This window comes from Manis javanica, chromosome 13 (assembly GCF_040802235.1).
Source record: "Manis javanica isolate MJ-LG chromosome 13, MJ_LKY, whole genome shotgun sequence".
NCBI classification, from domain to species: domain Eukaryota; kingdom Metazoa; phylum Chordata; class Mammalia; order Pholidota; family Manidae; genus Manis; species Manis javanica.
Genome location: NC_133168.1, coordinates 97951776 through 97973755, shown reverse-complemented (window position 1 = coordinate 97973755; position 21980 = coordinate 97951776). Strand labels below are relative to the sequence as shown.

Below are 21980 nucleotides of genomic sequence, written 5' to 3'. Positions count from 1 at the left end.
CTGTTCTTCCTTTCCTCTTTCCCTTCAACCAATCCTTAAAGGGCCAAAACACTAAAACCCCAACCCAAGAAGTCCTTCCCCCACCCATGGTAGGGAAAACCTGAGGTCACCCCGCACTTGCGGGCCGGCCCGGCTCCAGACGTCTACGCTCGTCTTTCTAATGGTCCGGCCTCTCCGACCACAGTGCGGATGGAAGGATTTCGATCCTGCCCCGGACGCGCCTCCGCCAAGGTCGGGTCCATTAGCACCCCCACCGCATCCTGCCTCTCCCCCTCCAAAGTCTGCACCGGGATACTGAGGACGGTGCGTCCTTGCGGCGCAGGGCCCAGATCTTCCCCGGATGCCGTCCAGTTCGTGCTTGCACCTGCCCGTTTTCCTGTAGTGTCCATTAAGGCCCAATCGGGTTGATTGGTCTGTACCCACTCTGATATTCTGACCCCGCCCGGGGGTTTGGAAATCCGTCGTCTCTCATAAATCTGTTCACACCTTGTTAATCCCTTTTGAAAAGCACTGGGATGAAAGGGGAGAGATCTCAGAGGCTCCAACCCCTTCCTCTTCCGCCTTTGGTACTTTCCCTGTGCTACAAAGGTGACAGACACCCTGCTGGGGTTGGGCGCTCCTGCAGGGTCTGAGCCCCCAGGTTCCCTGCACAAATACTAGCGAATCCCCGGAGGGTAGCTCCGGAACGCGCACTAGGACAGATGGCTCTGCGGAAACCTGGCCCCCCCTGCTGGTGGCTTCTGAGCTAGAAAACCTCAAGTTGCAAAGTCGGCTGTGCTCCAGAGGTTGCGGTACCAGAAGATTCAAGGGCTCAGCCTGGAATCTGGACTCAGCGGCTCAACCTGGGATTAGGGTCTCGGTGTCAAACTTAAATTGGAATTGGGATTCATCCCAGTTGGAATGGGATCGCAGAAGGGTCAGGGGTCAGAGACTTAGCAGAGTGGTCAGCAACCTATTTGAGGTCTAGGACTCATATAGGGTCCGGGGTCAGGGCTCAGTTCAGGTGTGAGGCTCAACCAGAGATTAAGACCCAGTGTAGGTCGAGGGTCAGAAGCGGGTGAGGGGGTCTCGGTTTCATACTGATGTCGGGGCTCAGCTGCAGGTAGTGTGTTCAGCCTGGGCTCAGGGTTCAGCCCATAGCAGTCCAGCCTGGGATCTGGATGTGGGCCTTCAGTTGCCTAACTCTGGGATAGGAGGCGCCAAAGGCTTGGACTCAGCTCGGGGTCATAGGTCATCCAAGGATAAAGAATTAGCCTGGGGCCAGGTTTTGCCCTCTCGGAGGATCAGTAAGATTAGGAAAATAAGACAGGCCTCAAGAGATGCTTGTATTTACTAAAAGTCTGCGCTCTGGCTGGGAGCCAAGTTCCCTGGATAAGGGGAAGTCCGTCCTTAGGGATACTGGGAGACGTAGTTTATTAAACGCCCCGCTGCGTTGTCTGCTCCCGCTGCTTTCTGGGTAATGTACACTGGTCAGTTAAGAGCGGGTAACGGAATTCCGCTTCAAAGGGCAGCTATCAGATCCAACACAATTGGTTAGGTGCACTGTTTATCAAATTACATCCACACACTCTTTCCAGTGACTGGTGCCAGTGGAGGCGGGGTTCAGCGGCATCAGCACTCCCATTCGCAGCCGGTGGCATCCATTTGGTGGCGTGTTAGGGCGGGTTTGCGAGGAGCGATCGCTGATTGGTCAAGCGGACTGGAAGAGCCTGAGGGTCGGTCCCCACCTTGCGGCGATTGGCTCACCTGTAGGCGGTTGGCTCCGGAGATGGCAGCGAGCGAGAGGAGGGGGCTCGTCCGCTGGAGCCCCGCGGAGTGGGGGCCTCGGCTGCTCTTGCTGCTGCGGTTGGGCGGCTGCTCTGGGCGTATCCACCGGCTGGTGCTGACGGTGAGTTCCGCCGTGCGACGATCTGGGGCGGGCGCCGCAGCTCTGTCCCGGAGAAGCCCCTGGCTTAGAGTGGTCTTGGCCTGCCTCCCCCGCTCCTTCCGCGGGACGGAGCAGCCCGGCGCCCCCGCTTTCAGGCCCGGAGTCGTCTCGCCCGAGGATCCCCCTCAGGCCTCCGGGTGGAGTTGCCCGGCCGGCAGCGCTGGGGTCGCGTCCTGCCCATCGGGGGCGGGACTTCCTCTCCGTGGACCCCCGCGCCACCCCCTCCACCCCGCATCCCCGAGTCTTAGTTCTCTAAATTCTTGGGGGCGCCAGGGGGAATCCCTGTGAGTTCTAGAATGGGGCCCTCTGGGTCCTCATTGGGATCTTGAGGGGCTCAGCTGGAACCTAAAAGTTTCCCGGGAGGTGAGGGCCAGGCACACCACGATGAGGAACTGATCTCGGGGTGGTACTCACCCGGCGGGGGGCTCCAACAGGTGCCCCAGGCTCTCCTTTCCTGGCCTCTCAGAACTGTAGCCTGAGGATCCGGGGCTGCCCTGTCCCTGCCTGGTGCTGGGCTGGTGTCACTGCCTGCAGGGAGGCCCTCTCGGCCTCTCTGTCACCCTCTGGACCCGTCCTAAATATAGGGGTACCAGGAGGGGGCCACGGCCCGTGGGGAGCCTCGGGCCGGACCCTCGGGCCTGGGCTGGTGGGAAGAAGTCTGTCTGGGCTGCCTCTGCCTCCTTGGTCTCCGGCAGGGGGAGAAGCGAGCAGACACCCAGTTGCACAGTTTCGGCTTCTACACCGACGGCTCCCTGGAGCTGGACGTGAGCCTGCTGCGGCTGAGCCTTCAGGAGACAGAAGAGAGGACCCCTCAGGTGAGGGGCTTTGAGGGGTTGACTGGAAGAGGGCAGGAGCCCAAGTTCCAATGCCCCCCTCCCCCGGGTTCTGGATTCGCATCCTAGCTCTGCCTTTCATCCTTGATCTTGGGCAAGGCCCCTGGCCTCTCTGAGCCTCAGTTTCCTCATCTGTAACATGGAGGGAATATCTCCTGCAATATGTCCTAGACTCTGAACAAGACAGCCTCAGTTCCTACAGTCGAAATGAATCGCTAGCAATTTTTTTTGAATGCCTGCCATATACCAGGTACCATGCAAAACAGGTACCACTCCTCAGGGATGCTGTGAAAATGTAACCCCACTTTTCCAGGCGTTCACACAGGCCCAGAGGAATGTGGCTTGCTCTAAGTCACAGAGTCTAGATGTAAACCCAAGCGTGCTAAATTCCAGAGCCCAAGATAGGAAATCAGCAACACTTTATCTTACTGCTTTTTAATTTTCTTACATCAACAATTTAATTGGGATAAACAAGTAGTCTGGGTCCACAAGACCAGCAAAGGTCTTGCTGAGGAAGTGACATCCAAGCTGAGTGGCATAGGATGGCTCGGAGTTAAGGGGAACATATAGGAGGGTGGCCAGTGACAGGATGGGTTGCTGGGTAATTCAGTGAGTGAATGTGGGATCTAGTACATAGTAGGTGCTCAGTGAATTCAAGTTACGTTTCTATTGAAAGAGGTAGCTGGTGGATGGGGTGCCCTGACGGATCCCTCACGTTCTCCCCGTTTCACCTGCCAGGTGGGGTTCAGTCTGAGCCGCGTTCGATCTGGCAGCGTTCGATCCTACCCAGTGAGTGGAGGGGGGCGGTGGGGAGGGAGGAGGAGGGGCTAGGCTGGTGTGGGGAAGGGTCTGGCCCTGGTCCTTCCCAGAGGGGGCAGCAGGCAGAGACCCTCCCTTGCAGAGTAGATAGGGAGGGAGGCGGTGGGGTGTTAGGCCAGTGGAAGGCAGGAACCAAAGCTCCCTCTTCCCCCGCCCCAGACCTGGGACCCCCATGACTGTCCTCTCTTGAAAAACAGTAGCCACCTACTGGTTCTCTTCCTCATCAACACCAAGGATCTGCAGTGAGTTGGGGGCCCCAAGTTCCCTATAGTCCCTCCTTTGTGTTTCCTGGGGTATGTATGATAGGCACAAGAGTGAATCAGGTAAAGTAAACCAGCTGGGAAAACCTTGGAAGAAGAACGTTAGGAAGAAAGTCACTGGCTTTTTTGTTTCACTTTCCAGACTTATGATTATGGGAAGGGGAGAAGGTAGGGGTACCCCGGCAGTGTTGGGGTCTCAAGGCAGAAGACCCAGACGTGGAGGGGAGCTGTGAGAATAGCCGCCGTTCATACCTGTTGAGTGCTTCCTATGGGCCAGCCGCGTCCTTCAAGCTTTGCACATGTCAACTCATTGATCCTTACACCGCTCTGGTCCCATCTAAAGATGAGAAATCTGAGGCCCAAAAACTGGGATTCGGACTGAAGCAGGCCAACAGCACGGCCCAGCCATACCGTGTTGCCTCTCTAGATACACGGTGTTTGCTTTTTCAATAATGTGCTTCAGTAGATGAGCGAGTTGATGTCATTGGAAATGACAGTGGCGTGGCTGGTGCAGGCAGCACAGGGGCGAGGCAGCTATGGATCTTGCTGGGTGGCGGCCAAATGCTAGGACTTGGTGACCACAGATTCGGTGCGATGCCGGCCCCCAGAGAGGAGACAGACCCAGAGAGCCCAAGAGGCCATTGAGTCGCTTGGCACAACTTGTGTACCTGAACCACACGTCCAGCCTCCTTGCCTCATGCCCTGCACCCCGCCCCAACCCGAGGGTCCAAGTTCGAAAGCATGGGAAGCAGAAGAACCTGTTCATCTCTCTCGGGCTTCTCCCCAAAGCGCCCCCAGAACCAGGGCTCCTGAAGCCAGAGCACACAGCCAGCCCCAAGGGCGACAGCGAGTCAGGCCTGCCATGCAGCTGGGGAGGGGCGGATGAGCAGGTCTGTTCTGTGTGTCCCCCCACTTTTCTGCTGTCTGTCCATCTCTAAACTCATTCATTCGCCCCCAACAGGCATCACCACTGTGCCCAACAAGGCCAGGCCAAAACACACAGTGTCTCCTGGTGACCTGCAGGTTTGGTGGGGAAGTCGGGGCAGGAGGGAGCATACGGGTACCCAGTCCAGGGCAGCTGATGCTCCAAGGATGCCCTCTGTCCCCTCAGGCAGCCGGAGGGAAGGACAAGGAGCTGGTGTGGGACCTGGGCCATCGCAGTAACTCCTACAGCTTCAGCATAAGTGTCTGTGAGCACCTGCAGCAGCCCCTCCTGGGCGTGGGGACCCCCAGCTGAGGCCCCTGCCCCGTCTGCTCCACCCCTGTTCCATGTGGTGATTGGCTCCAGGGCCGAGGAAGGCCTGTACACCCTGAGCTTTCACAACTGCTACAACTTGATGCCGGGTGGGGAGCAGCCATTCAACATCACGGTGAGTGCAGGAGTGGGCGGCAGTCCACGGACCACCATCCTCCCTGGGGCTGATACCTGACTGGGAGGTGGGAAGACTGAGTCTGCAGGGTGGGACTCCACCATGTCCAGAGCTGGTGTGCAACCTGCACCGCCCACCACTGCCCTGTCCCCAGGTAATGATCCAGGAGAAGAACCCGGAGGGCTTCCTGTCCGCCGTGGAAATGCCCTTTTTCAAGCTCTACATGGTCATGTCTACCTGCTTCCTGGCCGCCGACATCTACTGGGTGTCTGTCCTCTGCAAGAACACGTAATGCCCCTGCCCCTGGGGGGTCCCCCACCTGCCCTCATCCCTGCACCTGACTGATGGCCCTCCCACCCCTTCTGTCCAACCCCCCCGCCAGGTACACGGTCTTCAGGATACACTGGCTCATGGCGGCCCTGGTCCTCACCAAGAGCATCTCTCTCCTCTTGCACAGCGTGAGCGCCTTGGTGGGGAGCAGGGGCGGGCTGGCGTCTCGGGGCCCCCTGAGAAGGCTGTGCAGGCCACTCTCCAGTCTATGCAGACCCTGGGCTTGGGCACTGCGTTCGGCCAACCATCTGCTTGGCCTCCTGTCCGGCTGTGACTGTCTTACTGGCCATCCTTCCAACCATGACTTCCCTCACTGTCCCCATGGCTGTCCATTTCTGAGAACGCCCACCTCCGTGCTGGTCATCACTGTCAGTTCCATCAACTTCCCCACCACCCATGCGACAGTGACCATCCATGTTCTCAAACTACCACATCCGTCCACCCCCCCATCCATCTGTCTGACTATCCATCCACCTGTCCACCTCCAGATCAACTACAACTTCAACAGCCAAAGCCACCCATCGAAGGCCTCGCTGTCATGCACTACATTACGCGCCTGGGAGTGCCTTTCTCTGCCAGGCAGGTGGCGGGGCGGGGAGAACTGGGCCCCCGCATTCACCACGCACGTCCCCCACCCCCAGGCTGAAGGGCGCCCTCCTCCTCCTCAGCATCGCCTTGATCGGCTCTGACCTGGCCTTCATCAAGTACGTGCTGTCGGACAAGGAGAACATCTTTGGGATCATAATCCCGCTGGAGGTGTGTTTGGGGGCCAGGAGTGGGCGCGCGGATGCAGGTGTGGGGGGCCCCTGTGCACATGGGGCGCTCCCGCCCACCCACCCCTCCCCGCAGGTTCTGGCCAACGTGGTCTACTTCGTTATCGAGACCCGTGCTGAGGGTGCCAGTGACTACAGGCTCTGGAGGGAGATCCTTTTCCTGGTGGACCTCATTTGCTGTGGTGCCATCCTCCTTACCGTGGTCTGGTGAGGACCCCGCCCCGGTGTCCGCCGGAGGCCAAACCCCCGCCCCTGAGGACCTGCGCAGCCGCAGTGCTGACCACCAGTGTCCCCCACCCTGTTCCAGGTCCATCCGGCACCTCCAGGACGCATCTGGCACTGACGGAAAGGGTGAGGCCTGCTCCCAGGACCCGCCGTGCCCCCAGCCCTGTCCTGCACCAGGCCCCTCATGCCGACCCCGGGCTGCCCCTTCCCGCCCACCTCTGTGCCCACCTCGTTGGCCCCTAGACAGCCCCCTCCAGGCGCTCTGCCTCTTGGACACTCCCTGAAATGTTCTCCCCTGTCCCCAGCTCGGCTTCATGCCTCTCCCCCTCCTCCTGCCCCCAGACTCCTTGCCCTGACCCCCATTGTCTGTGCTTCCCCCTCCAGTGGCAGTGAACCTGGACAAGCTGAAGCTGTTTTGGCCCTACTATGTTATGGTAAGACCCCGACTCTCATTGGCACACCCAGCCTATACCCTCCGGCAGCCATCCCTCTGCCCGTGATCTGGGCCCCCACCCCAGGGGTCCTAAGGTGTTGCCCGGCCTCATGCCCACCCGCGTCCCCCAGGTCATCTGTTACGTGTACTTCACGCGGATCACTGCCATCCTACTTCGGGGCCGCGGGGGAGGGGCGGGGCCCGCACGGCGGTCTGGGCGGGGGGGACGGGAGACTCTGGTAGGCCTGCTGGGCGCTGGGCGGCACCCCAGCTCCTGGACGGCCTCCTTGCCATCTGTCTCTAGAATGACCGATTCTGGATTCCAGGAAAGCCTTTCCAAAGTCAACAAAACCGCCAGTGGGCGGGAGCTATTGTGACCCCCTCCATCTCAGACGTGCCGCCCCCCCCCCCCCCCCCCCCCCCCCCCCCCCCCCGCCCCCCGCACCCTCAGACAGCCCTCGGCCAGCCCCTCTCCGGAGGTGTGTGGGGAGGAGGAGGGGCCCTGTGCCTGCTGTGCTCAGCTCCCGGTGCCCCAGTTCCCGGAGCCCACTCAGAAGAAGATGGCCCCTTCTTCCCCCTGGGAGTGGGCAGCCTTCCCCCACCCCGGGACCACCCCCCACTCGCCTCTGGACAGTAATGACCAATCTGTGTTGCCATCCTGGAGGCTGTTTTCAGTTGAGAAACCCGTATTCCCCCGGGTTTGTGTATATGTGTGTGTGTATGCAGTATGTACTGCTTTACACATTCAATAAATACGAATGGAGTGACTTCTGTGTGCCGGGTCCTGTGCGGAAGGCTGGACAGAGTAATGACCGAGACCCACCGGGCCCTCCAGGGCTCACAGTGCCGGGGAGGACAGGGAGAGGAACCTGTCATCAGGGCCCGGACCCAACCTGGGAAGCTGGGAGGTGACAGAGAACACAGGGGGCCGGGGGCGCTCAGGGTCGGATGAGGCGACTATGTGCACAGGCCGGAGCTGAGAAAAGGCTGGTGACTGGAAGACCCATCAGTGGCTCGGGCTGAAGAGTCTTGAGTAATGGTAACTAGCACAAGGGGACTGCAGTATGTCACACCCTGGCTGTAAGGCCTCATGGACCTTTACTCAGCATGACGCCTGGGAGGCACAGAGAAGCTAAGTGACTTGCCCAAGGCCACACAGCTGACAAGTTGGTGGGAGACAGGACTCACAAACGGGCAGTGTGCCATGCCTCTGCACCTGGACTAATTGACCTTGCCCCTATTTTGCTGTGTGGCCCTGCATAAGTGGTTCGGTCTCTGCATTTCCTAGCCTATGAAATGGGGACCCATAAAGCCACTGAGTACCACAAATGGTAACAGGTGACAGGGGCTCCACACAGTGCAGGAACACAACCCGGCCACTCAGGGAATGCCCTGAACCTGGAGGAGTGACAGCAGGTTAGATGCGCACCTGCACTCACCTGCAGCTCCCAAGATGCATTTCTCACCGCCCCCTGCCATCCCCCACTACCCCTGTCCTGCCCCACCCTTCAGCTGCAGTGCCCAGGACCCCTCTGGAAGCCCTGAGAGGCATTCCTCAGTGGGGACCACAGGCATGGGACAGGGGTCAGCAATCAGGCTGGGGTCAAGGCTTCCTGCAAACGGAAACAAGTATAACGTGGGCCCAGATGAATAAATAGCTCAGCCAGACAGAGAAGGAAGTGGGAAGGTACTGCAGGCTGAGGAAGTTCTGCGAGCCAGGCCACGAAGCCCAGAATAGCCTGCGGGTCCCACAGCGGGGTGCTGGGGCCAGCAGGTGGGCCAGAGCAGCTGTGAGCAGCCTAAAGACACAGACACACTTGGACTTCAGGTTGCGGTCCCCGGGGGCCAAGGATGAGTTTAAAGCAGGGAGGGGCACAACCCCACAGGGCTGATGTTTTCCTCTGTGGGCACCCCGGGGTAGGCAAGAGTCATGCCTTCCCAAACATGTCCTGACCCCCAGAACCCGAGAATATGGGACTTCACGCGACAAAAGGCACTTTGCCAGTGGGATTAAGTGAAGGACCCTGACATGGGAGATGATCCTGGATTCCCCAGTTTGGGGAAGGGGCAGGGTCATCCCAGGGATCCTTAGAAGAGGGAGACAAGAGGGTCAGTCAGAGGAGACAGACAGGGAAACACAGGTCAAGGTCACAGGCTTTAAAGAGGGGGAGGCAGGAGCCCCAAACCACACCATGCAGTGGCCTCACAACAGGAACAGGCAAGGAATGGACTCCCCTGCCACAGCCTCCAGGAGGATAGCAGCTCTGCTGGCACCCTGACATCACACCTCTGCCCTCCAGAACTCCAAGATATAAATGGGTCTTGTTTTAAGCCCCTGGGGTTTGGGTCACTTGTTACAGCCACAGTTAGAAACTCATACCGTTTAGGAGCATGAAGGTCTGGAGCCAGCTGTCTGGGTTCAAACACCAGGTTACCAGCTAGAGGATCTCAAGCAAATGGCCAGCAGCGTTAGTTTTGGGATTTTTTTTGGTCTGTAAAATGGGGGTCATAATAGTGCCCCAGCAAGGGGGAGAAATGAGTCTAGACACATGAACAAGATAAAACGGTGCCACCGAGCCTCGTGGAGATATTCACTGCCACAGCACCTATCTCGTTTGCTGCATCATAATTTTGTGGAAGGACAACAGATTTCGGAAAAGTCCCCAGTTTCCATGGGGCTGGAAGAATTGAGTCTACGGCTAGGAGACTAAGGGTCACCGGGGTGGAGAGAAAGGCTGGGCTGGGAGAGAGAGTCCAGGCGCTTGGCGAGGGCTGGCCACGGGCTGAGAGAGGGGAAGAAAGGCCTGGTGGCCAGCGGGCGGGGGAGTGGGGGTGCACAAAAGCGAACAGGCCGTTCAAGCTCCCTGCGCGGGGCCCAGGGCTGTGAATGCCTAGTTTACAGATTAGGGGCAGGCTGGGAGAAGGCGGAACTGGCATCAAAGTTCTTCCTGCTGCATCCCCCGGGGTGGGGGGGTCCTGGTCCCGGGTCTCTGCTGAGTGTGAGTGACAGGGAGGTGGGGGGAGCCAGGGAGCAGATGCTCGACTCAGCCAGGTCAAGGTTACCTGTGGGTTAATGAGTAATGAGCAGGGAGTGCGGAGGAAGCCCAGGCTGCGTAGTGGGGGGAGAGGGGGCCTAGCTGTAGGTCCTGGAGGGACATTTTCAGGAAGCAGTGTAGCAAGGTCACCATCCTGGAAGCCGGGTGCAGGGGGAGCTGGGGGAGTTCCTGCTGTGCCCAGGCCTGGCAGCGCCTCTGTGGGGAAAGAGTGAGGGTGGGGACTGCAGCAGGGAGACCACCTCACCGGCCTGAGCTCCCAGAAATCACCCCCACTTCCTTCGCCTTCCTTCCTTGCCCCCCAGCTGGGGTGGCTGGACAAAATACAGGACGCCCAGTTAAATTTGAATTTCAGATAAGTAACAAGGACTTTGTGAGTATGAGTATATCCCAAATAGCCTGCTCAGCACCAACCTGGCAGCCCCTTTCTCCCTCGCTGCAGGCCCTGTGCTGGGCAGGGGGCTCCTGCTAACCGAGGCCCCATCCCCCAGGCCGCCGCCTCTGTCTCCCCCGCTGCTGAATCTTGCCAGCCGTCCTCCTCCCAAACTCCCAGGGACCAAAGTACATCCCCCAGGAAAAAGCCTCGGGGAATTCCTTCCCTCCAGTAAACCTCGCCCATTATTGCCTCCGTCCTTTTGGTGACTTTTTGGAAATCAGGGCCAGGGCCCTTCTCAGACCTCCACCACCATTGTTAAAATGGTGGGACCCGTCGTCACTGGTCCCACTGTTCGGATGGGTGAACTGAGGCGTGCAGGGAGACAGAGGCCAGCAGGAATTCCTCGTCCAAGTTGTCAGGCCTTACTTAAGGCTGTAATTAAACCAGGAAATAGGCTAGGGGTTTTTTGGGGGTGGGGGCAGGGGATGAGGAAGCATTGGGGGATTCTAGCAGGACCCCCATTCCCATTTCAGAAGTCAGACCTGACTCTGGACAGTAAGCAGATGTTTGCACTCTCTGTCCCCCTCTTCCAAAGAAAGGGTGTCGCAATCAAAGCAGACAGAGGCCAGGTTTGTTCTTTGCTCCACGCCTCCCCCCACTCCTGGCACTTGGGCACGGCCAGGAAAAAAGTGTGGTTTACAGGAAATCAGGGCGAGTTCCCCGTTAACCCCTTCAGTGGGGCTTCGGAGCCCAGCCCTTCCGAAGCCAGGATCCCCGACCCACACACGGTCCGCCCCCCGCGTCCGGACTTCACACCTGCCCGCCTCCTCCAGAGGCTCAGCCTTGCTGGGAATCAGAGATGCACCTTAAAATGACACCTCGGCAAAAATTCAAACCTTTCCCAATGTTCTTCCCTGGCGAGGCCAGGGGGAACGGGGCGGGGCGGGGCGGGGCGGGTGAGTATGTAAGTTAGTGCAGCTGCGGAGGGGAATTCGGATCTCTATCTAGCGAGATCACTCACGCCCGCGGACTTGGATCCTTGATCCGGGCTTATCTCCCTTGGTGGCCATAACAACCCCACAAAGCGTGCGCTGCTCTAACTCCCCGTTTCACATGGGGAAACTGAGGCTCAGAGTGGTTATCGGTGACGTGCCCACTGTGTATCACTAATTAAGTGTCGGAGCTGGAAAGTGACACGAGCACAAAATCGCTCGGCAGAGAAAGCGCGGTCTGCAAACCGCGGGCGTCGGCAGCCCCCGCCGAGAGGCCGGCCTCCCTCCCAGAACGTAACAGGAGGCAGCTGCCAGAACAAGGAAGTTCTCCCAGCACTGATGGGAGGCAATTGCTAAGGTGTATTGTTCCGGCAAAAGCCAGGTGTAGCCCCAGGGGGACCAGGAAGAATAGTGTGTAGAGCATAATGATATATATATCTATTTAATGTGCCAACGTTTGTAAGGGCATGAACGATATCTCGGGAAAGAAACGGGAGATTTCGGTTTACACAGCCTGTTTCATTTGACGCTTGAATGGCTGGCGACGGGGCCGAGAGGAAGATGACCATTTCCCTGGGTATCTACTTGTACCTTCTAGATGTTGAGCCGTATGAATGTATTATCTGTCAACACACACACAAATTAAATATGATTTAATAATAATAATATCCTAAGCCGGTGTTGATGTAAGACAGATACAGAAGCTAGCAATGGGAATAGGCACTCGGAGGCACCCTGACAGGGCAGGTGAAGGGAGCCCCAGGCTCCCCTTGTCCTAGCAGATGCGCTTAACTGGATGGTGAACTTCTACACATATTTCAAAGCCCAGCTGAAATGTGCCTCCTCCAAGAAGCCTTCCCTGACCCTCCAGGAAGCAGTGCTCTCCCCTAGGGAAGACACCCCATGGAATTAAGAGTGTCTGTGTTGTTTCCTGTCCCCCACTCCCACTCCAGCCTGGAAGACTCTGGAAGTAGGACTCCAGCTACCAGCACAGAGATGGACTCATAGGAAGGGCTTGGTTAATAAATGCATGGCCAACAGTGGACTGGGGGCCAAGTCCAGATAACCTGGTGTGTGTGGCGGCCCTCTGGCCCTCAGCGTTCCCCCACTACAAAGTGGGTGTAACAGGGGGGACAGGTCCCCGTTGACCAGCTGGCCTTGACCCTGAGGGAGGCCAGGGCAGGGGGCTGAAGTGTTCATGCTCACTAGCACATGCCCTCAGGTTACTTACCCAGGATGTGCTGGCCCCAGGGACTGAAAAACTTAGGAAATGCTATTGAGAAATCTGGGGCCGCCCCAGGGAGGGAAGAGGCTGTGGGGAGCGAAGGGCTGGGCTGCGGTGGGGGAGAAGGGGGGAGTCAGATAAGAGGCAGCCTCCAGCAGCCCCTGCTCACTCCGCCCTGTTCTCTCCCTCTGTCCCTCCGACCCACTGCCCTCGGCCCCGGCTGCCCCTGCACCATGGGGCCTGCCCCAGGAATCAGCCTGCTGCTGCTGATGACCAGCATCCCCCTGGCCCTGGGGAATCCCATGTGAGTAGCCAAGACACCCCCACTTCTGAGGCAGGGGCGGCTCTGGGTGCGGGTCCCTGCAGAATTTGGGGTGCCCTTGAGTGTCTGTGGTTCAGGAGTTGCAATGTTCCTAAATTTGGGTCGCCTGTGAGTTCAAGCGTTTCTGAGTTGGGCGTTAGCGGAGTTTACAACGTGCCATGGGGCTGGTGTTTATGGAAGTGGGGATGGTCTGTAGCCCTCCCACCCCCGTGCATGTGGTGTTCGGTGATTCTGGCAACGGGGTGACCCGCAGCCTTGGAAATTTGAACCTTCTGGGTTTGGGAGTTTGTGGCTTCAGGATTTGTGGGTTTCCGCATTCGCACATTTAGAGATTTGGTGCGGGTTTATGCCAGCTGGGGGGTTGGCTGTGCTCGTACTATAGGCCTGGGGTGCTGGAGGGTTAGGACCAGGGGATTTGGGGTTTAGAGGTTGGCTCACGTGAGTGTGGATACGTATCCTTTGAGTTTGGCTTTGAGTTTCGGGGTCGACGCCATCGGGTCCCTCGATCACTCCAGGACCAGGGGCTGGGGCGCAGCGCTGCCCCAGGGGAGGGCTGGAATCTGGGGTCCCCGGGATGACAGCTCCACCCCCGTACCCCTGCGGGCAGGTACTCCATGATCACCCCCAACATCCTGCGCCTGGAGAACGAGGAGGTGGTGCTGCTCGAGGCCCATGATGTGCAACAGGACATTCGCGTCACCGTCACCATCTACGACTTCCCCGCCAAGAGGCAAGTGCTGGCCAGCGAGAGCACCGACCTGACCGGCGCCAACGGGCACCTCGGCACCGTCACCATCAAGGTGCGCGCGCACCGGGGCGACCCCGCCCCTCCCCTCTCCGCGCCGAGCCTCCTCCCCTCCGGGGCCCCGCCCCCATGGGCCTGAGGCCCCTTCCCATCCCCCTCCCTGCCACCCTCCCTTCCTCCTCTCCAGGTACCCCCTCCCCTCCCCAAACCTGGCACGCCGGGGAGACCACGAATAACGGGCAGGCGCTGTGAGGAGGGTCATGGGTGGACCCAGGGCCGGCCGTGGGCTAGGGGCCCTGGCACAGACCCCAGTAATGCCCCGGGGCCATGCCTAGATCCCGGCCAGCAAGGAGTTAAGATCCGAGAAGGGGCACAAGTTCGTGACCGTGCAGGCGGCCTTCGGGAACACCCAGGTGGAGAAGGTGGTGCTGGTCAGCCTCCAGAGCGGGTACCTCTTCATCCAGACGGACAAAACCATCTACACCCCAGGCTCCACCGGTAGGCGCCCCGGGGTGGCCGGAGCGCGCCGGAGCGGGGCTGCGGGGTCGGAAGGCCGAGGCCTCACCCCGCGCCCCTTTTCTCTCCGGCCACCTGCCAGTCCTCTACCGGCTCTTCACCGTGGACGACAAGCTGCTGCCTGTGGGCCGGACCGTTATCGTCAGCATTGAGGTACCACACGGCCGGGGCCCCAGCGAGATAGAGACAGAGAAGGAGATAGTGCCCCCCAAAAGGCACAGAGGCAGAGGCCTGCAGTGAAAGGAACCCATAGGGGCACAAACACAGAGAGGGGCCCGGAGAGACCCCGGAAATCATGGGGAGTGAGGCTATTGCCGGTGGACTCAGGCTCCAGGTAATCCCCCATCGCTGTGTGACTCTGGATGGGCCACTCCCATCCTGAGCCTCAGTTTCCTCTTCTGATGGGGTTAACAGGTAATTCTCCGCAGTCTGCTCCGCCTGCTGCCGCCAGAGGGCGCCTGGGAGTCCCTGGATCAGGTTCCCCTCTTCTGCTCACAGCCCTCCAGGGCTCCCACCTTCCTGGGGTCAAAGCCCAAGTTCCCCGCTAGGTCCCCTCCCTGCCCTCCCGCCACCATCAGCTGCCTCTGCACCAGCCACAAGGGCCTCCTTTATGTTCCTCCTACATGCCAGGCCCAGTGCCACCCCAGGGGCCTTTGCACATGCTGTGCCCCAACCCAGAAAACCCTCTTCCTCTCCAAATACCCACACAGCTTGCCCCCTCACCTCCTTCAGATCTATGCCCAAGTGTTACCAATGTCTCAATTTTACAGTGAAGCCTCTTTGCACACTCTGTAAAATTGCAACCCCCCAACACGTATGTGCGTGCACACGTGCACACACACATGCACACACACTGACTCACTCCATTCCCCTCCCTTCCTGCCATCCCGTTTGGCATCGTCATAAACTGGATGTATTCATTTGTTCATTGCCGGCCTCCCCAGCCTCTGTTGAACCTAAGCGCCACAGAGAAATGGATTTTTACCAGTTTGCTCAGGGCCTTATTTCCTGAACCCAGCACAGTGCTGACCTATATAGGGCATCCTAAAAACTTATTAGAAGAATGGAGAGTGCGGGGAGGGAAAGAAGAAGTGAAGGAAGGAGGCGTGACCTCCATAGGACCTTCATGAGTATTTGTTGAAGTCATGCAAAGGTAATAGGGACCACGTACTGATGGCCACAGGTTGGCTTTTGGGACTGGTGGGGTCTGTGGGAAACAAGCTGCACACAGCCCCTGGCCAGCTCCAATCAAACGCCACCTTGAGCCAACAGGAACACATTACCCGCACTTATCCCAATTGTCAAGAGAAGCCAGAAAACCAGATTTTTCCATAATATCTCCTGATGTTCAACCATGGGCAACAAATACATGTATTAGGTCAAACCACATGAAATTACTATCCTTGTAGGTCAAAAGTTGAGCAGAGTCCCACACAAAAGTAAGTAATAAATGCTAGATATTGAGTATTCAGAGAGACACTCAATATGAGCTTTTGCTCACATTAACTGTCTCATGCTAACAAGGTAGGGACCATGTTTATCTCCTTTTTCTAGATGTGCACATTAAGCACAGAGGTTAAATAATTTGCCACACAGCACGTGAGCGGCACAGTGGGGATTTAAATCTGGGCTAACTGACTCAGGTCTGTGTTCTTAACCTCTGCCCGTGTAGACATGACACACAGAGAGGGTCCAGGCACGGGGTGGGAGAGGAGAGCTCAGCCTGGTGTCTGAAAGGCCACATCCCTCCCTGTCTGCCCACAGACCCCCGAGGGCATTCCCATCAAGAGGGACTCCCTGTCTTCTCAAAACCAGTTTGGCATCTTGCCTTTGTCTTGGAACATCCCAGAGCTGGTTAAGTATGTGGGCCCCCATCCCAGGGGAGGGCGTGGGGGGCTGCCAGGCCTGGCCAGGTCACTCATGGGCCTTCACTACAGCTTGGGGCAATGGAAGATTCAAGCCCACTACGAAGATTCTCCCCAGAAGGTATTCTCCGCGGAGTTTGAGGTGAAGGAATATGGTAAGAGGAGGAGGGAGACGGGGGTGGGGGTATCCACAGTGCTGGCCCCACACTGGCCCCCGACCAGTACCATCTCTCCCCACCAGTGCTGCCCAGCTTCGAGGTCCAAGTGGAGCCCTCAGAGAAATTCTACTACATCGATGACCCAAAGGGCCTGGAGGTCACCATCATAGCCAGGTGACGGGCTGGGGGGGGGCCAGGGGAGGGTGAGGGGAGGGCCCGAGGGGCTCTGGACCCATGGAAGTGGCGGGGCACACTTGGCTTTTCACGGGAGAATCTGAGACTCCTCGCCATGCAGGTTCTTATACGGAAAGAATGTGGACGGAACAGCCTTTGTCATCTTTGGGGTCCAGGACGGCGATCAGAAGATCTCACTGGCCCAGTCCCTCACCCGCGTTGTGGTACTCAGCCCCCTCCAAGCCTCCTCCCCCTCTGTGGGTGCCTCCGCAGCTGCCCCCCACCTCTGAGCCCTGGTTCCCTCCCCCAGATCGAGGACGGCACTGGGGAGGCCACGCTGAGCAGGGAGGTCCTGCTGGGAGGGGTGCAGCCCTCCCGCGCCGATGCCCTGGTGGGGAAATCCTTGTACGTGTCTGTCACCGTCATCCTGCACTCAGGTGAGGCCTGGTCTGAGGGCGGAGGCCCAGTGCCTGCAGTTTAGTCTGAGGGGGGAGGCCCATCCAAGGCAGAGGCCAGTCTGAGGAGGGAGGCCCGGTCTGAGGAGGAGGTCCACTATGCAGTGATGTCCAGTCTGGGGTGGAGGCCTTGACCTGAGGGGTAGCCCAGGAGCCCACCCTCACATCCGGTGACCCTCAGGTAGCGACATGGTGGAGGCAGAGCACAGCGGGATCCCCATCGTGACCTCCCCCTACCAGATCCACTTCACCAAGACGCCCAAGTTCTTCAAACCTGCCATGCCCTTCGACCTCATGGTGAGACTCACGCTGGGGCTGCACCCCCCCACCGTGCTCCCGAGCATGGGCCACGCTTCTGAGCCCACCTGAAACTCCTCCTCCTGTCCCTGCACCCTTAGGTATTTGTGACGAACCCCGACGGCTCCCCGGCCCACCGTGTCCCCGTGGTGACTCAGGGCTCCAACGTGCAGTCCTTAACCCAGAATGACGGTGTGGCCAAGCTGAGCATCAACACCCCCAACAGCCGGCAGCCCCTGAGCATCACCGTGAGTCTGCGCCAGTCTCCGGGCCCCACCGACGGAGACAGGGACATTATTTCCCCCTTGGGGTCCTGCCATCTGCATAGCTGTCTTAGAGGGACCCTAGTGATAGCACTGGGCTCAAAGGGATAATCCCCAGCAATCTCGTCCCCAAATCCTTAACTCAGTGCCGTCTGCAAAGCCCTCTGGCCACAGAAAGTACCACCTTCCAGGGCCCCAGGGAGTCTGATGTCTTTGGGGCCCAGCATGCACCCTCCTTCCCTGCCAGGTACGCACAAACAAGGAGGGCATCCCTGAGGCGCGACAGGCCGCCAAGACCATGCAGGCTCAGCCCTACAACACGCTGAGCAACTCCAACAACTACCTGCACCTCTCCGTGCCTCGCGTGGAGCTCAAGCCCGGGGAGACCCTCAACATCAACTTCCACCTGCGCTCGGACGCCGGCCAGGACGCTAAGATCCGCTACTACACCTACCTGGTCGGCCGCCTCCGGGAGCCCCCGCCCCGCCTCCCCGCCTCTCCAGCGCCCCCAGCAGCCCTCCCCACCCCGGTCCCCCCATCATCCCTCTTACCTTGTCAATCCTCGTGCCTCCCTGTCCCCCCAGATCATGAACAAAGGCAAGGTGCTGAAGGTGGGGCGGCAGGTGCGGGAGCCCGGCCAGGACCTGGTGGTGCTGCCCTTGACCGTCACCACGGACTTCATTCCTTCCTTCCGCGTGGTGGCTTATTACACGCTCGTGGGCGCCAGCGGCAAGCGGGAGGTGGTGGCCGACTCCGTGTGGGTGGACGTCAAGGACTCGTGCATGGGCACGGTGAGCCCCCCCGAGTCGGGGCGCGTCCTGGACTCTCCGCGCTCCCGCCCCTCTCTGCCTCCACCCCGCTCTCCTTTCCCACCAGCCCAGGCCTGCCCTGCCCTGCCCTCCCCGCGCCCGGGGACTCACGGGGCTCCCTTCTGCCTCCTGCAGCTGGTGGTGAAAAGCGGTGGAAAGGAAGACAAACAGCACCTCCCGGGGCAGCAGATGACCCTCAAGATCGAGGGTAACAAGGGGGCCCGCGTGGGGCTGGTGGCGGTGGACAAGGGCGTTTTCGTGCTCAATAAGAAGAACCGGCTGACTCAGAGTAAGGTGCGCGCTGCGCCGCTGGGCTCAGGAGGGAGACGGCGGAGGCGGAGGGGGTGTTGGGTGCGCACCGGCGGTGCAGTGAAGCGGGGTTCGGCTGGGTTGAAAGGAGAGGTCAGGATGGACGGGTCACAGTAAGATTTCAGGGGGGACAGTGGGTGGACCTGGGTCCGAGTTGGGGTGGCCACGGGGCACAGCTGTAAGGTCCCAACAGCATCGTCCCTCTGGAGTCATCCACCGAGGACGCCTGGGGACTGGGGTGCGGGTGGGGGTGGTGGATGGACTGCTGACGTGGCCACTCCCCACCTTGTGCCCGCCACCCCCAGATCTGGGACATCGTGGAGAAGGCCGACATTGGCTGCACGCCGGGCAGTGGACAGGACTATGCCGGCGTCTTCACGGATGCAGGGCTGGCCCTCAAGACCAACACCGACCTCCAGACTGCCCAGCGGTCAGGTAAGGGCGCAGCCAGCTGCTGGCTTGCAGAGGGGCGGCGCCCCCACTCCCAGATGCTGTGGGCAGGAGGCGGGCAGGGGCCCTGGGCGCAGAAGCCACTTCTCCCTGAGCCTCGGTCTCCTCACCTGCCAAACGGGAGCAGAGACACGCCTAGCTCAGGCGTGGGTGCTTAACCCCTGTTCCTGTCCACCCGCCCCTCAGACCTGGGGTGCCCGAAGCCCCCCACCCGCCGCCGTCGCTCTGTGCAGCTCATGGAGAAGCGGATGGACAAAGGTGGGAGCCCCCACCCGCCCCCTGCTGGGACCCCCGCCGGAGGGAGGAGGGAGGAGGGAGCCTGCCCGGGGGAAGCCCTCCCTGGGGTCTGGCCCCAGCCGGCCGAGGCCTGACGCGGGGCCGGGCCTGCGCAGCCGGGCAGTACCAGAAGGAGCTCCGCAAGTGCTGCGAGGACGGCATGCGGGACAACCCCATGAAGTTCTCCTGCCAGAGAAGGGCCCGCTTCATCCTCCAGGACCAGCCGTGCGTGAAGGCCTTCCTGGACTGCTGCGACTACATCGTCCGCCTGCGCCAGGAGCGCAGCCGCGACGTGCCCCTGGGGCTGGCCCGCAGTGAGTCTGGGGGAGGGGCCTGCTGGGGGCGGGCCTGTCGGAGGGGGCGGGGCCAGCTGAGGGGGAGGAGGAGGAGCCTGTCTGAGGGGGTAGGTGTTAGGCTGTCCAGGTCTGAGGGGCTAAGAGTTCTCCCCCGAGGGCAAAGGAATTTCCTGCCTGGAAGGATCGTTCTAGCCCTGTACCCCCATCCCCCACCCCCCACCAGTCCGAAGTCTGATGTTGCCTGTGCCCCTGACATCCACAGCCTGAGGGAAGGTTCTGGATGCCGGGTGGTCCCACTCGTGGCCAATGGGAAGACTAAAATGGGTTCCAAGCTTGCTTTTAGCAAAGAAAATGAATTCACGTTGCCTCCCGCTTTGGAAGGCATCTAACTTGATGCCTAAGGAGGTCCGCTCAGCCATTCATTCATTCCTTCCTTCAGTTCTGGATGAGACAAAGCATGCACACACCTGAAACTTCACATCTCGGGGGACAAATATCTCAGGCAAAGCCAAGAGAAATTGCTCTTATCCTAAGCCCATTTTAAGCAAAACTGGAATGGCCTCCACCAGAATGCAGCGTTCACTGAACTGACCGGAGTCCTAACTACCATTTGCTAAGGCTTTGAGCCCCATGTGGCCTGATCCCCCCTTTTCTTAAGGACCTTTTCATATGTCTTAATTTGAGAAAGACCTTTCTGCTGGGATGGGCATTGTCCAAACTTAATATATGGCAAGTGCGCTTCTGGCAGCCAGGACTGTTGTGAGGATGACTTGGCAAATTTGGAGTCCATGCGAATGTGTCCAGATTCCTCTTTGCAACCATTTCTGCAGAGTGGCCCTGGGGATGGCTGTCATCAGCCGTTGGCAGGTTTCTTTTGCATATCCTCCCGTTTTCATGGAGGACTGGACTGGAAATTGTGTCAATCAGATTGGGTCCTAAGAGCAAAGGCGAGTGAGTGGCTCTTGAAATTGAGGACAGTTATGTCATCGATCACAGGACAAAAAGTACCGAAAGAGAGAATACCTTTGCTTAAAAACTAAGGAACTTTGGGAAATTCTCACAGTGGCAGGCTGGCAGACCACAGCAAAAATAATCATCTCCTTTTTCTTTCAACCGTCTCAGACTTACAGAAAAGAAATTGGAAATGTAGAAAATGCAGGGAAAACATACCCCACCCCCTGAACTGTTTGATGCCCCAACAGCCCCAAATAATTCACTGTGGATTTTCTAGAAACAAAACCGCAGCAGAGTCATTAGAATTAGGACACTAATGTTGATTCATTACCATCATCAAATCTTCCGACCCATTCAAGTTTTGCCAGGATTGTTTTTTTTTGGTCTTGTGTAGGACAAGGATCCAGTCTAGACCCAGTTCTTGACATGTATGAGGTAGACAGGTCAGATATTTTAGGGATTGTCCCACAGTTTGCGTCTGTCTGAAGTTTTTCATGATCACATTCAGGTTGTGCATTTCTGGCAGGACTGTCACAGAAGAGACCTTGTGTCCTCGGTGCATTTTATTGAACCACGTGACACTAATTTGTCCCATTATTGGTGATGTGAACCTTGATCACTCGATTAAAGCAGTGACCGTCAGGTTCTCCCTTGCCAAAGTTCCTCTTTATTCCTTTATAGTTTTTTTTTTATTTATTTCTTTTAACTATCAGATCCTGGCAAAATTGAAGCCAGGGAGATTTTCAAAAAAAACCAATTTTCGTTTAGTCTCTAAGACAATAGGTGTGGAATCTGTCTATGTAATGCATGATTTTTGTGCACATATGTATTTTTATATTTTGGCTCAAAAATAAGCAGCCACCTCTCAAAGGCAGCCATTGCCAAGATGGATAAATATTTATAAATACTTTTAGCTGGAAAGCTAGCATGCCTATACACACACACACACACACACACACACACACACACACACACACAAAGACACAAAGATTCCCAACACACATGGGCAAACGATTATACCTTCAGTCTCTTTGCAAATTACACTAATTAGACACCCTGCTTTCTACTGCAGTAACCTGGGGACTTTCTTCCCCAAAGAGGAAAGTTAGACCAAACCTCTGACCTACTGGGATTATGGTTTACACACACAAGGTAGTTTTTTTCTCTAGGATTGTGTGATTTCTTTAGACAGTTAGGGGTAAAACAGAGGGTTGCTTACAAGTTAGTACCCCAAAGGCACTTTGATGGATTATTCCAGAGTACTGGGATTTACGCATCTATGGAATTCCACATATGGAATTCCAGACCCAGAGACCAGTTAAAATCTGTCCATCATTTTCTGAGGAAAGCCAGCCAATAGGTTAGATAGGTTAAACCCGATTGCAGCCTAAATTTGTTTACTTGCTGATGAAGTCAGGCTGGGTTTTGAAGGCCACCACCTCTTCCGCTGTCTCCGCCATGTCCAGGGAATCCCA

The 21980-nt window shown here is 58.1% G+C and overlaps 2 protein-coding genes across 2 annotated transcripts in view; both read left to right on the top strand.

The window, feature by feature from the left end:
• Positions 1–1730: 1730 nt before the first annotated feature.
• Positions 1731–8515, top strand: GPR108 (G protein-coupled receptor 108). The gene is given in 19 exon segments (XM_037018421.2): positions 1731–1888; positions 2623–2742; positions 3499–3549; positions 3739–3821; positions 4564–4694; positions 4801–4862; positions 4951–5019; positions 5105–5209; positions 5364–5497; positions 5592–5667; positions 6028–6058; positions 6061–6103; positions 6181–6295; positions 6389–6519; positions 6620–6663; positions 6922–6971; positions 7275–7379; positions 7412–7813; positions 8483–8515. Coding segments are annotated over 19 exon segments (1905 nt in total). The 5' UTR covers positions 1731–1768.
• A 4248-nt stretch (positions 8516–12763) lies between these two features.
• Positions 12764–21980, top strand: part of C3 (complement C3) — a 28434-nt gene continuing 19217 nt past the window's right edge. Inside the window, exons 1-17 of the mRNA XM_037018027.2 lie at positions 12764–12920; positions 13546–13738; positions 14019–14181; positions 14282–14352; positions 15964–16058; positions 16137–16219; positions 16306–16396; positions 16518–16620; positions 16707–16833; positions 17033–17148; positions 17250–17396; positions 17659–17868; positions 17996–18202; positions 18356–18514; positions 18835–18964; positions 19166–19237; positions 19372–19569. Of these exons, the coding sequence (XP_036873922.2) occupies positions 12850–12920; positions 13546–13738; positions 14019–14181; positions 14282–14352; positions 15964–16058; positions 16137–16219; positions 16306–16396; positions 16518–16620; positions 16707–16833; positions 17033–17148; positions 17250–17396; positions 17659–17868; positions 17996–18202; positions 18356–18514; positions 18835–18964; positions 19166–19237; positions 19372–19569 (2236 nt within the window). The 5' untranslated portion in view covers positions 12764–12849. The remainder of the gene's footprint in view (positions 12921–13545; positions 13739–14018; positions 14182–14281; positions 14353–15963; positions 16059–16136; positions 16220–16305; positions 16397–16517; positions 16621–16706; positions 16834–17032; positions 17149–17249; positions 17397–17658; positions 17869–17995; positions 18203–18355; positions 18515–18834; positions 18965–19165; positions 19238–19371; positions 19570–21980) is intronic.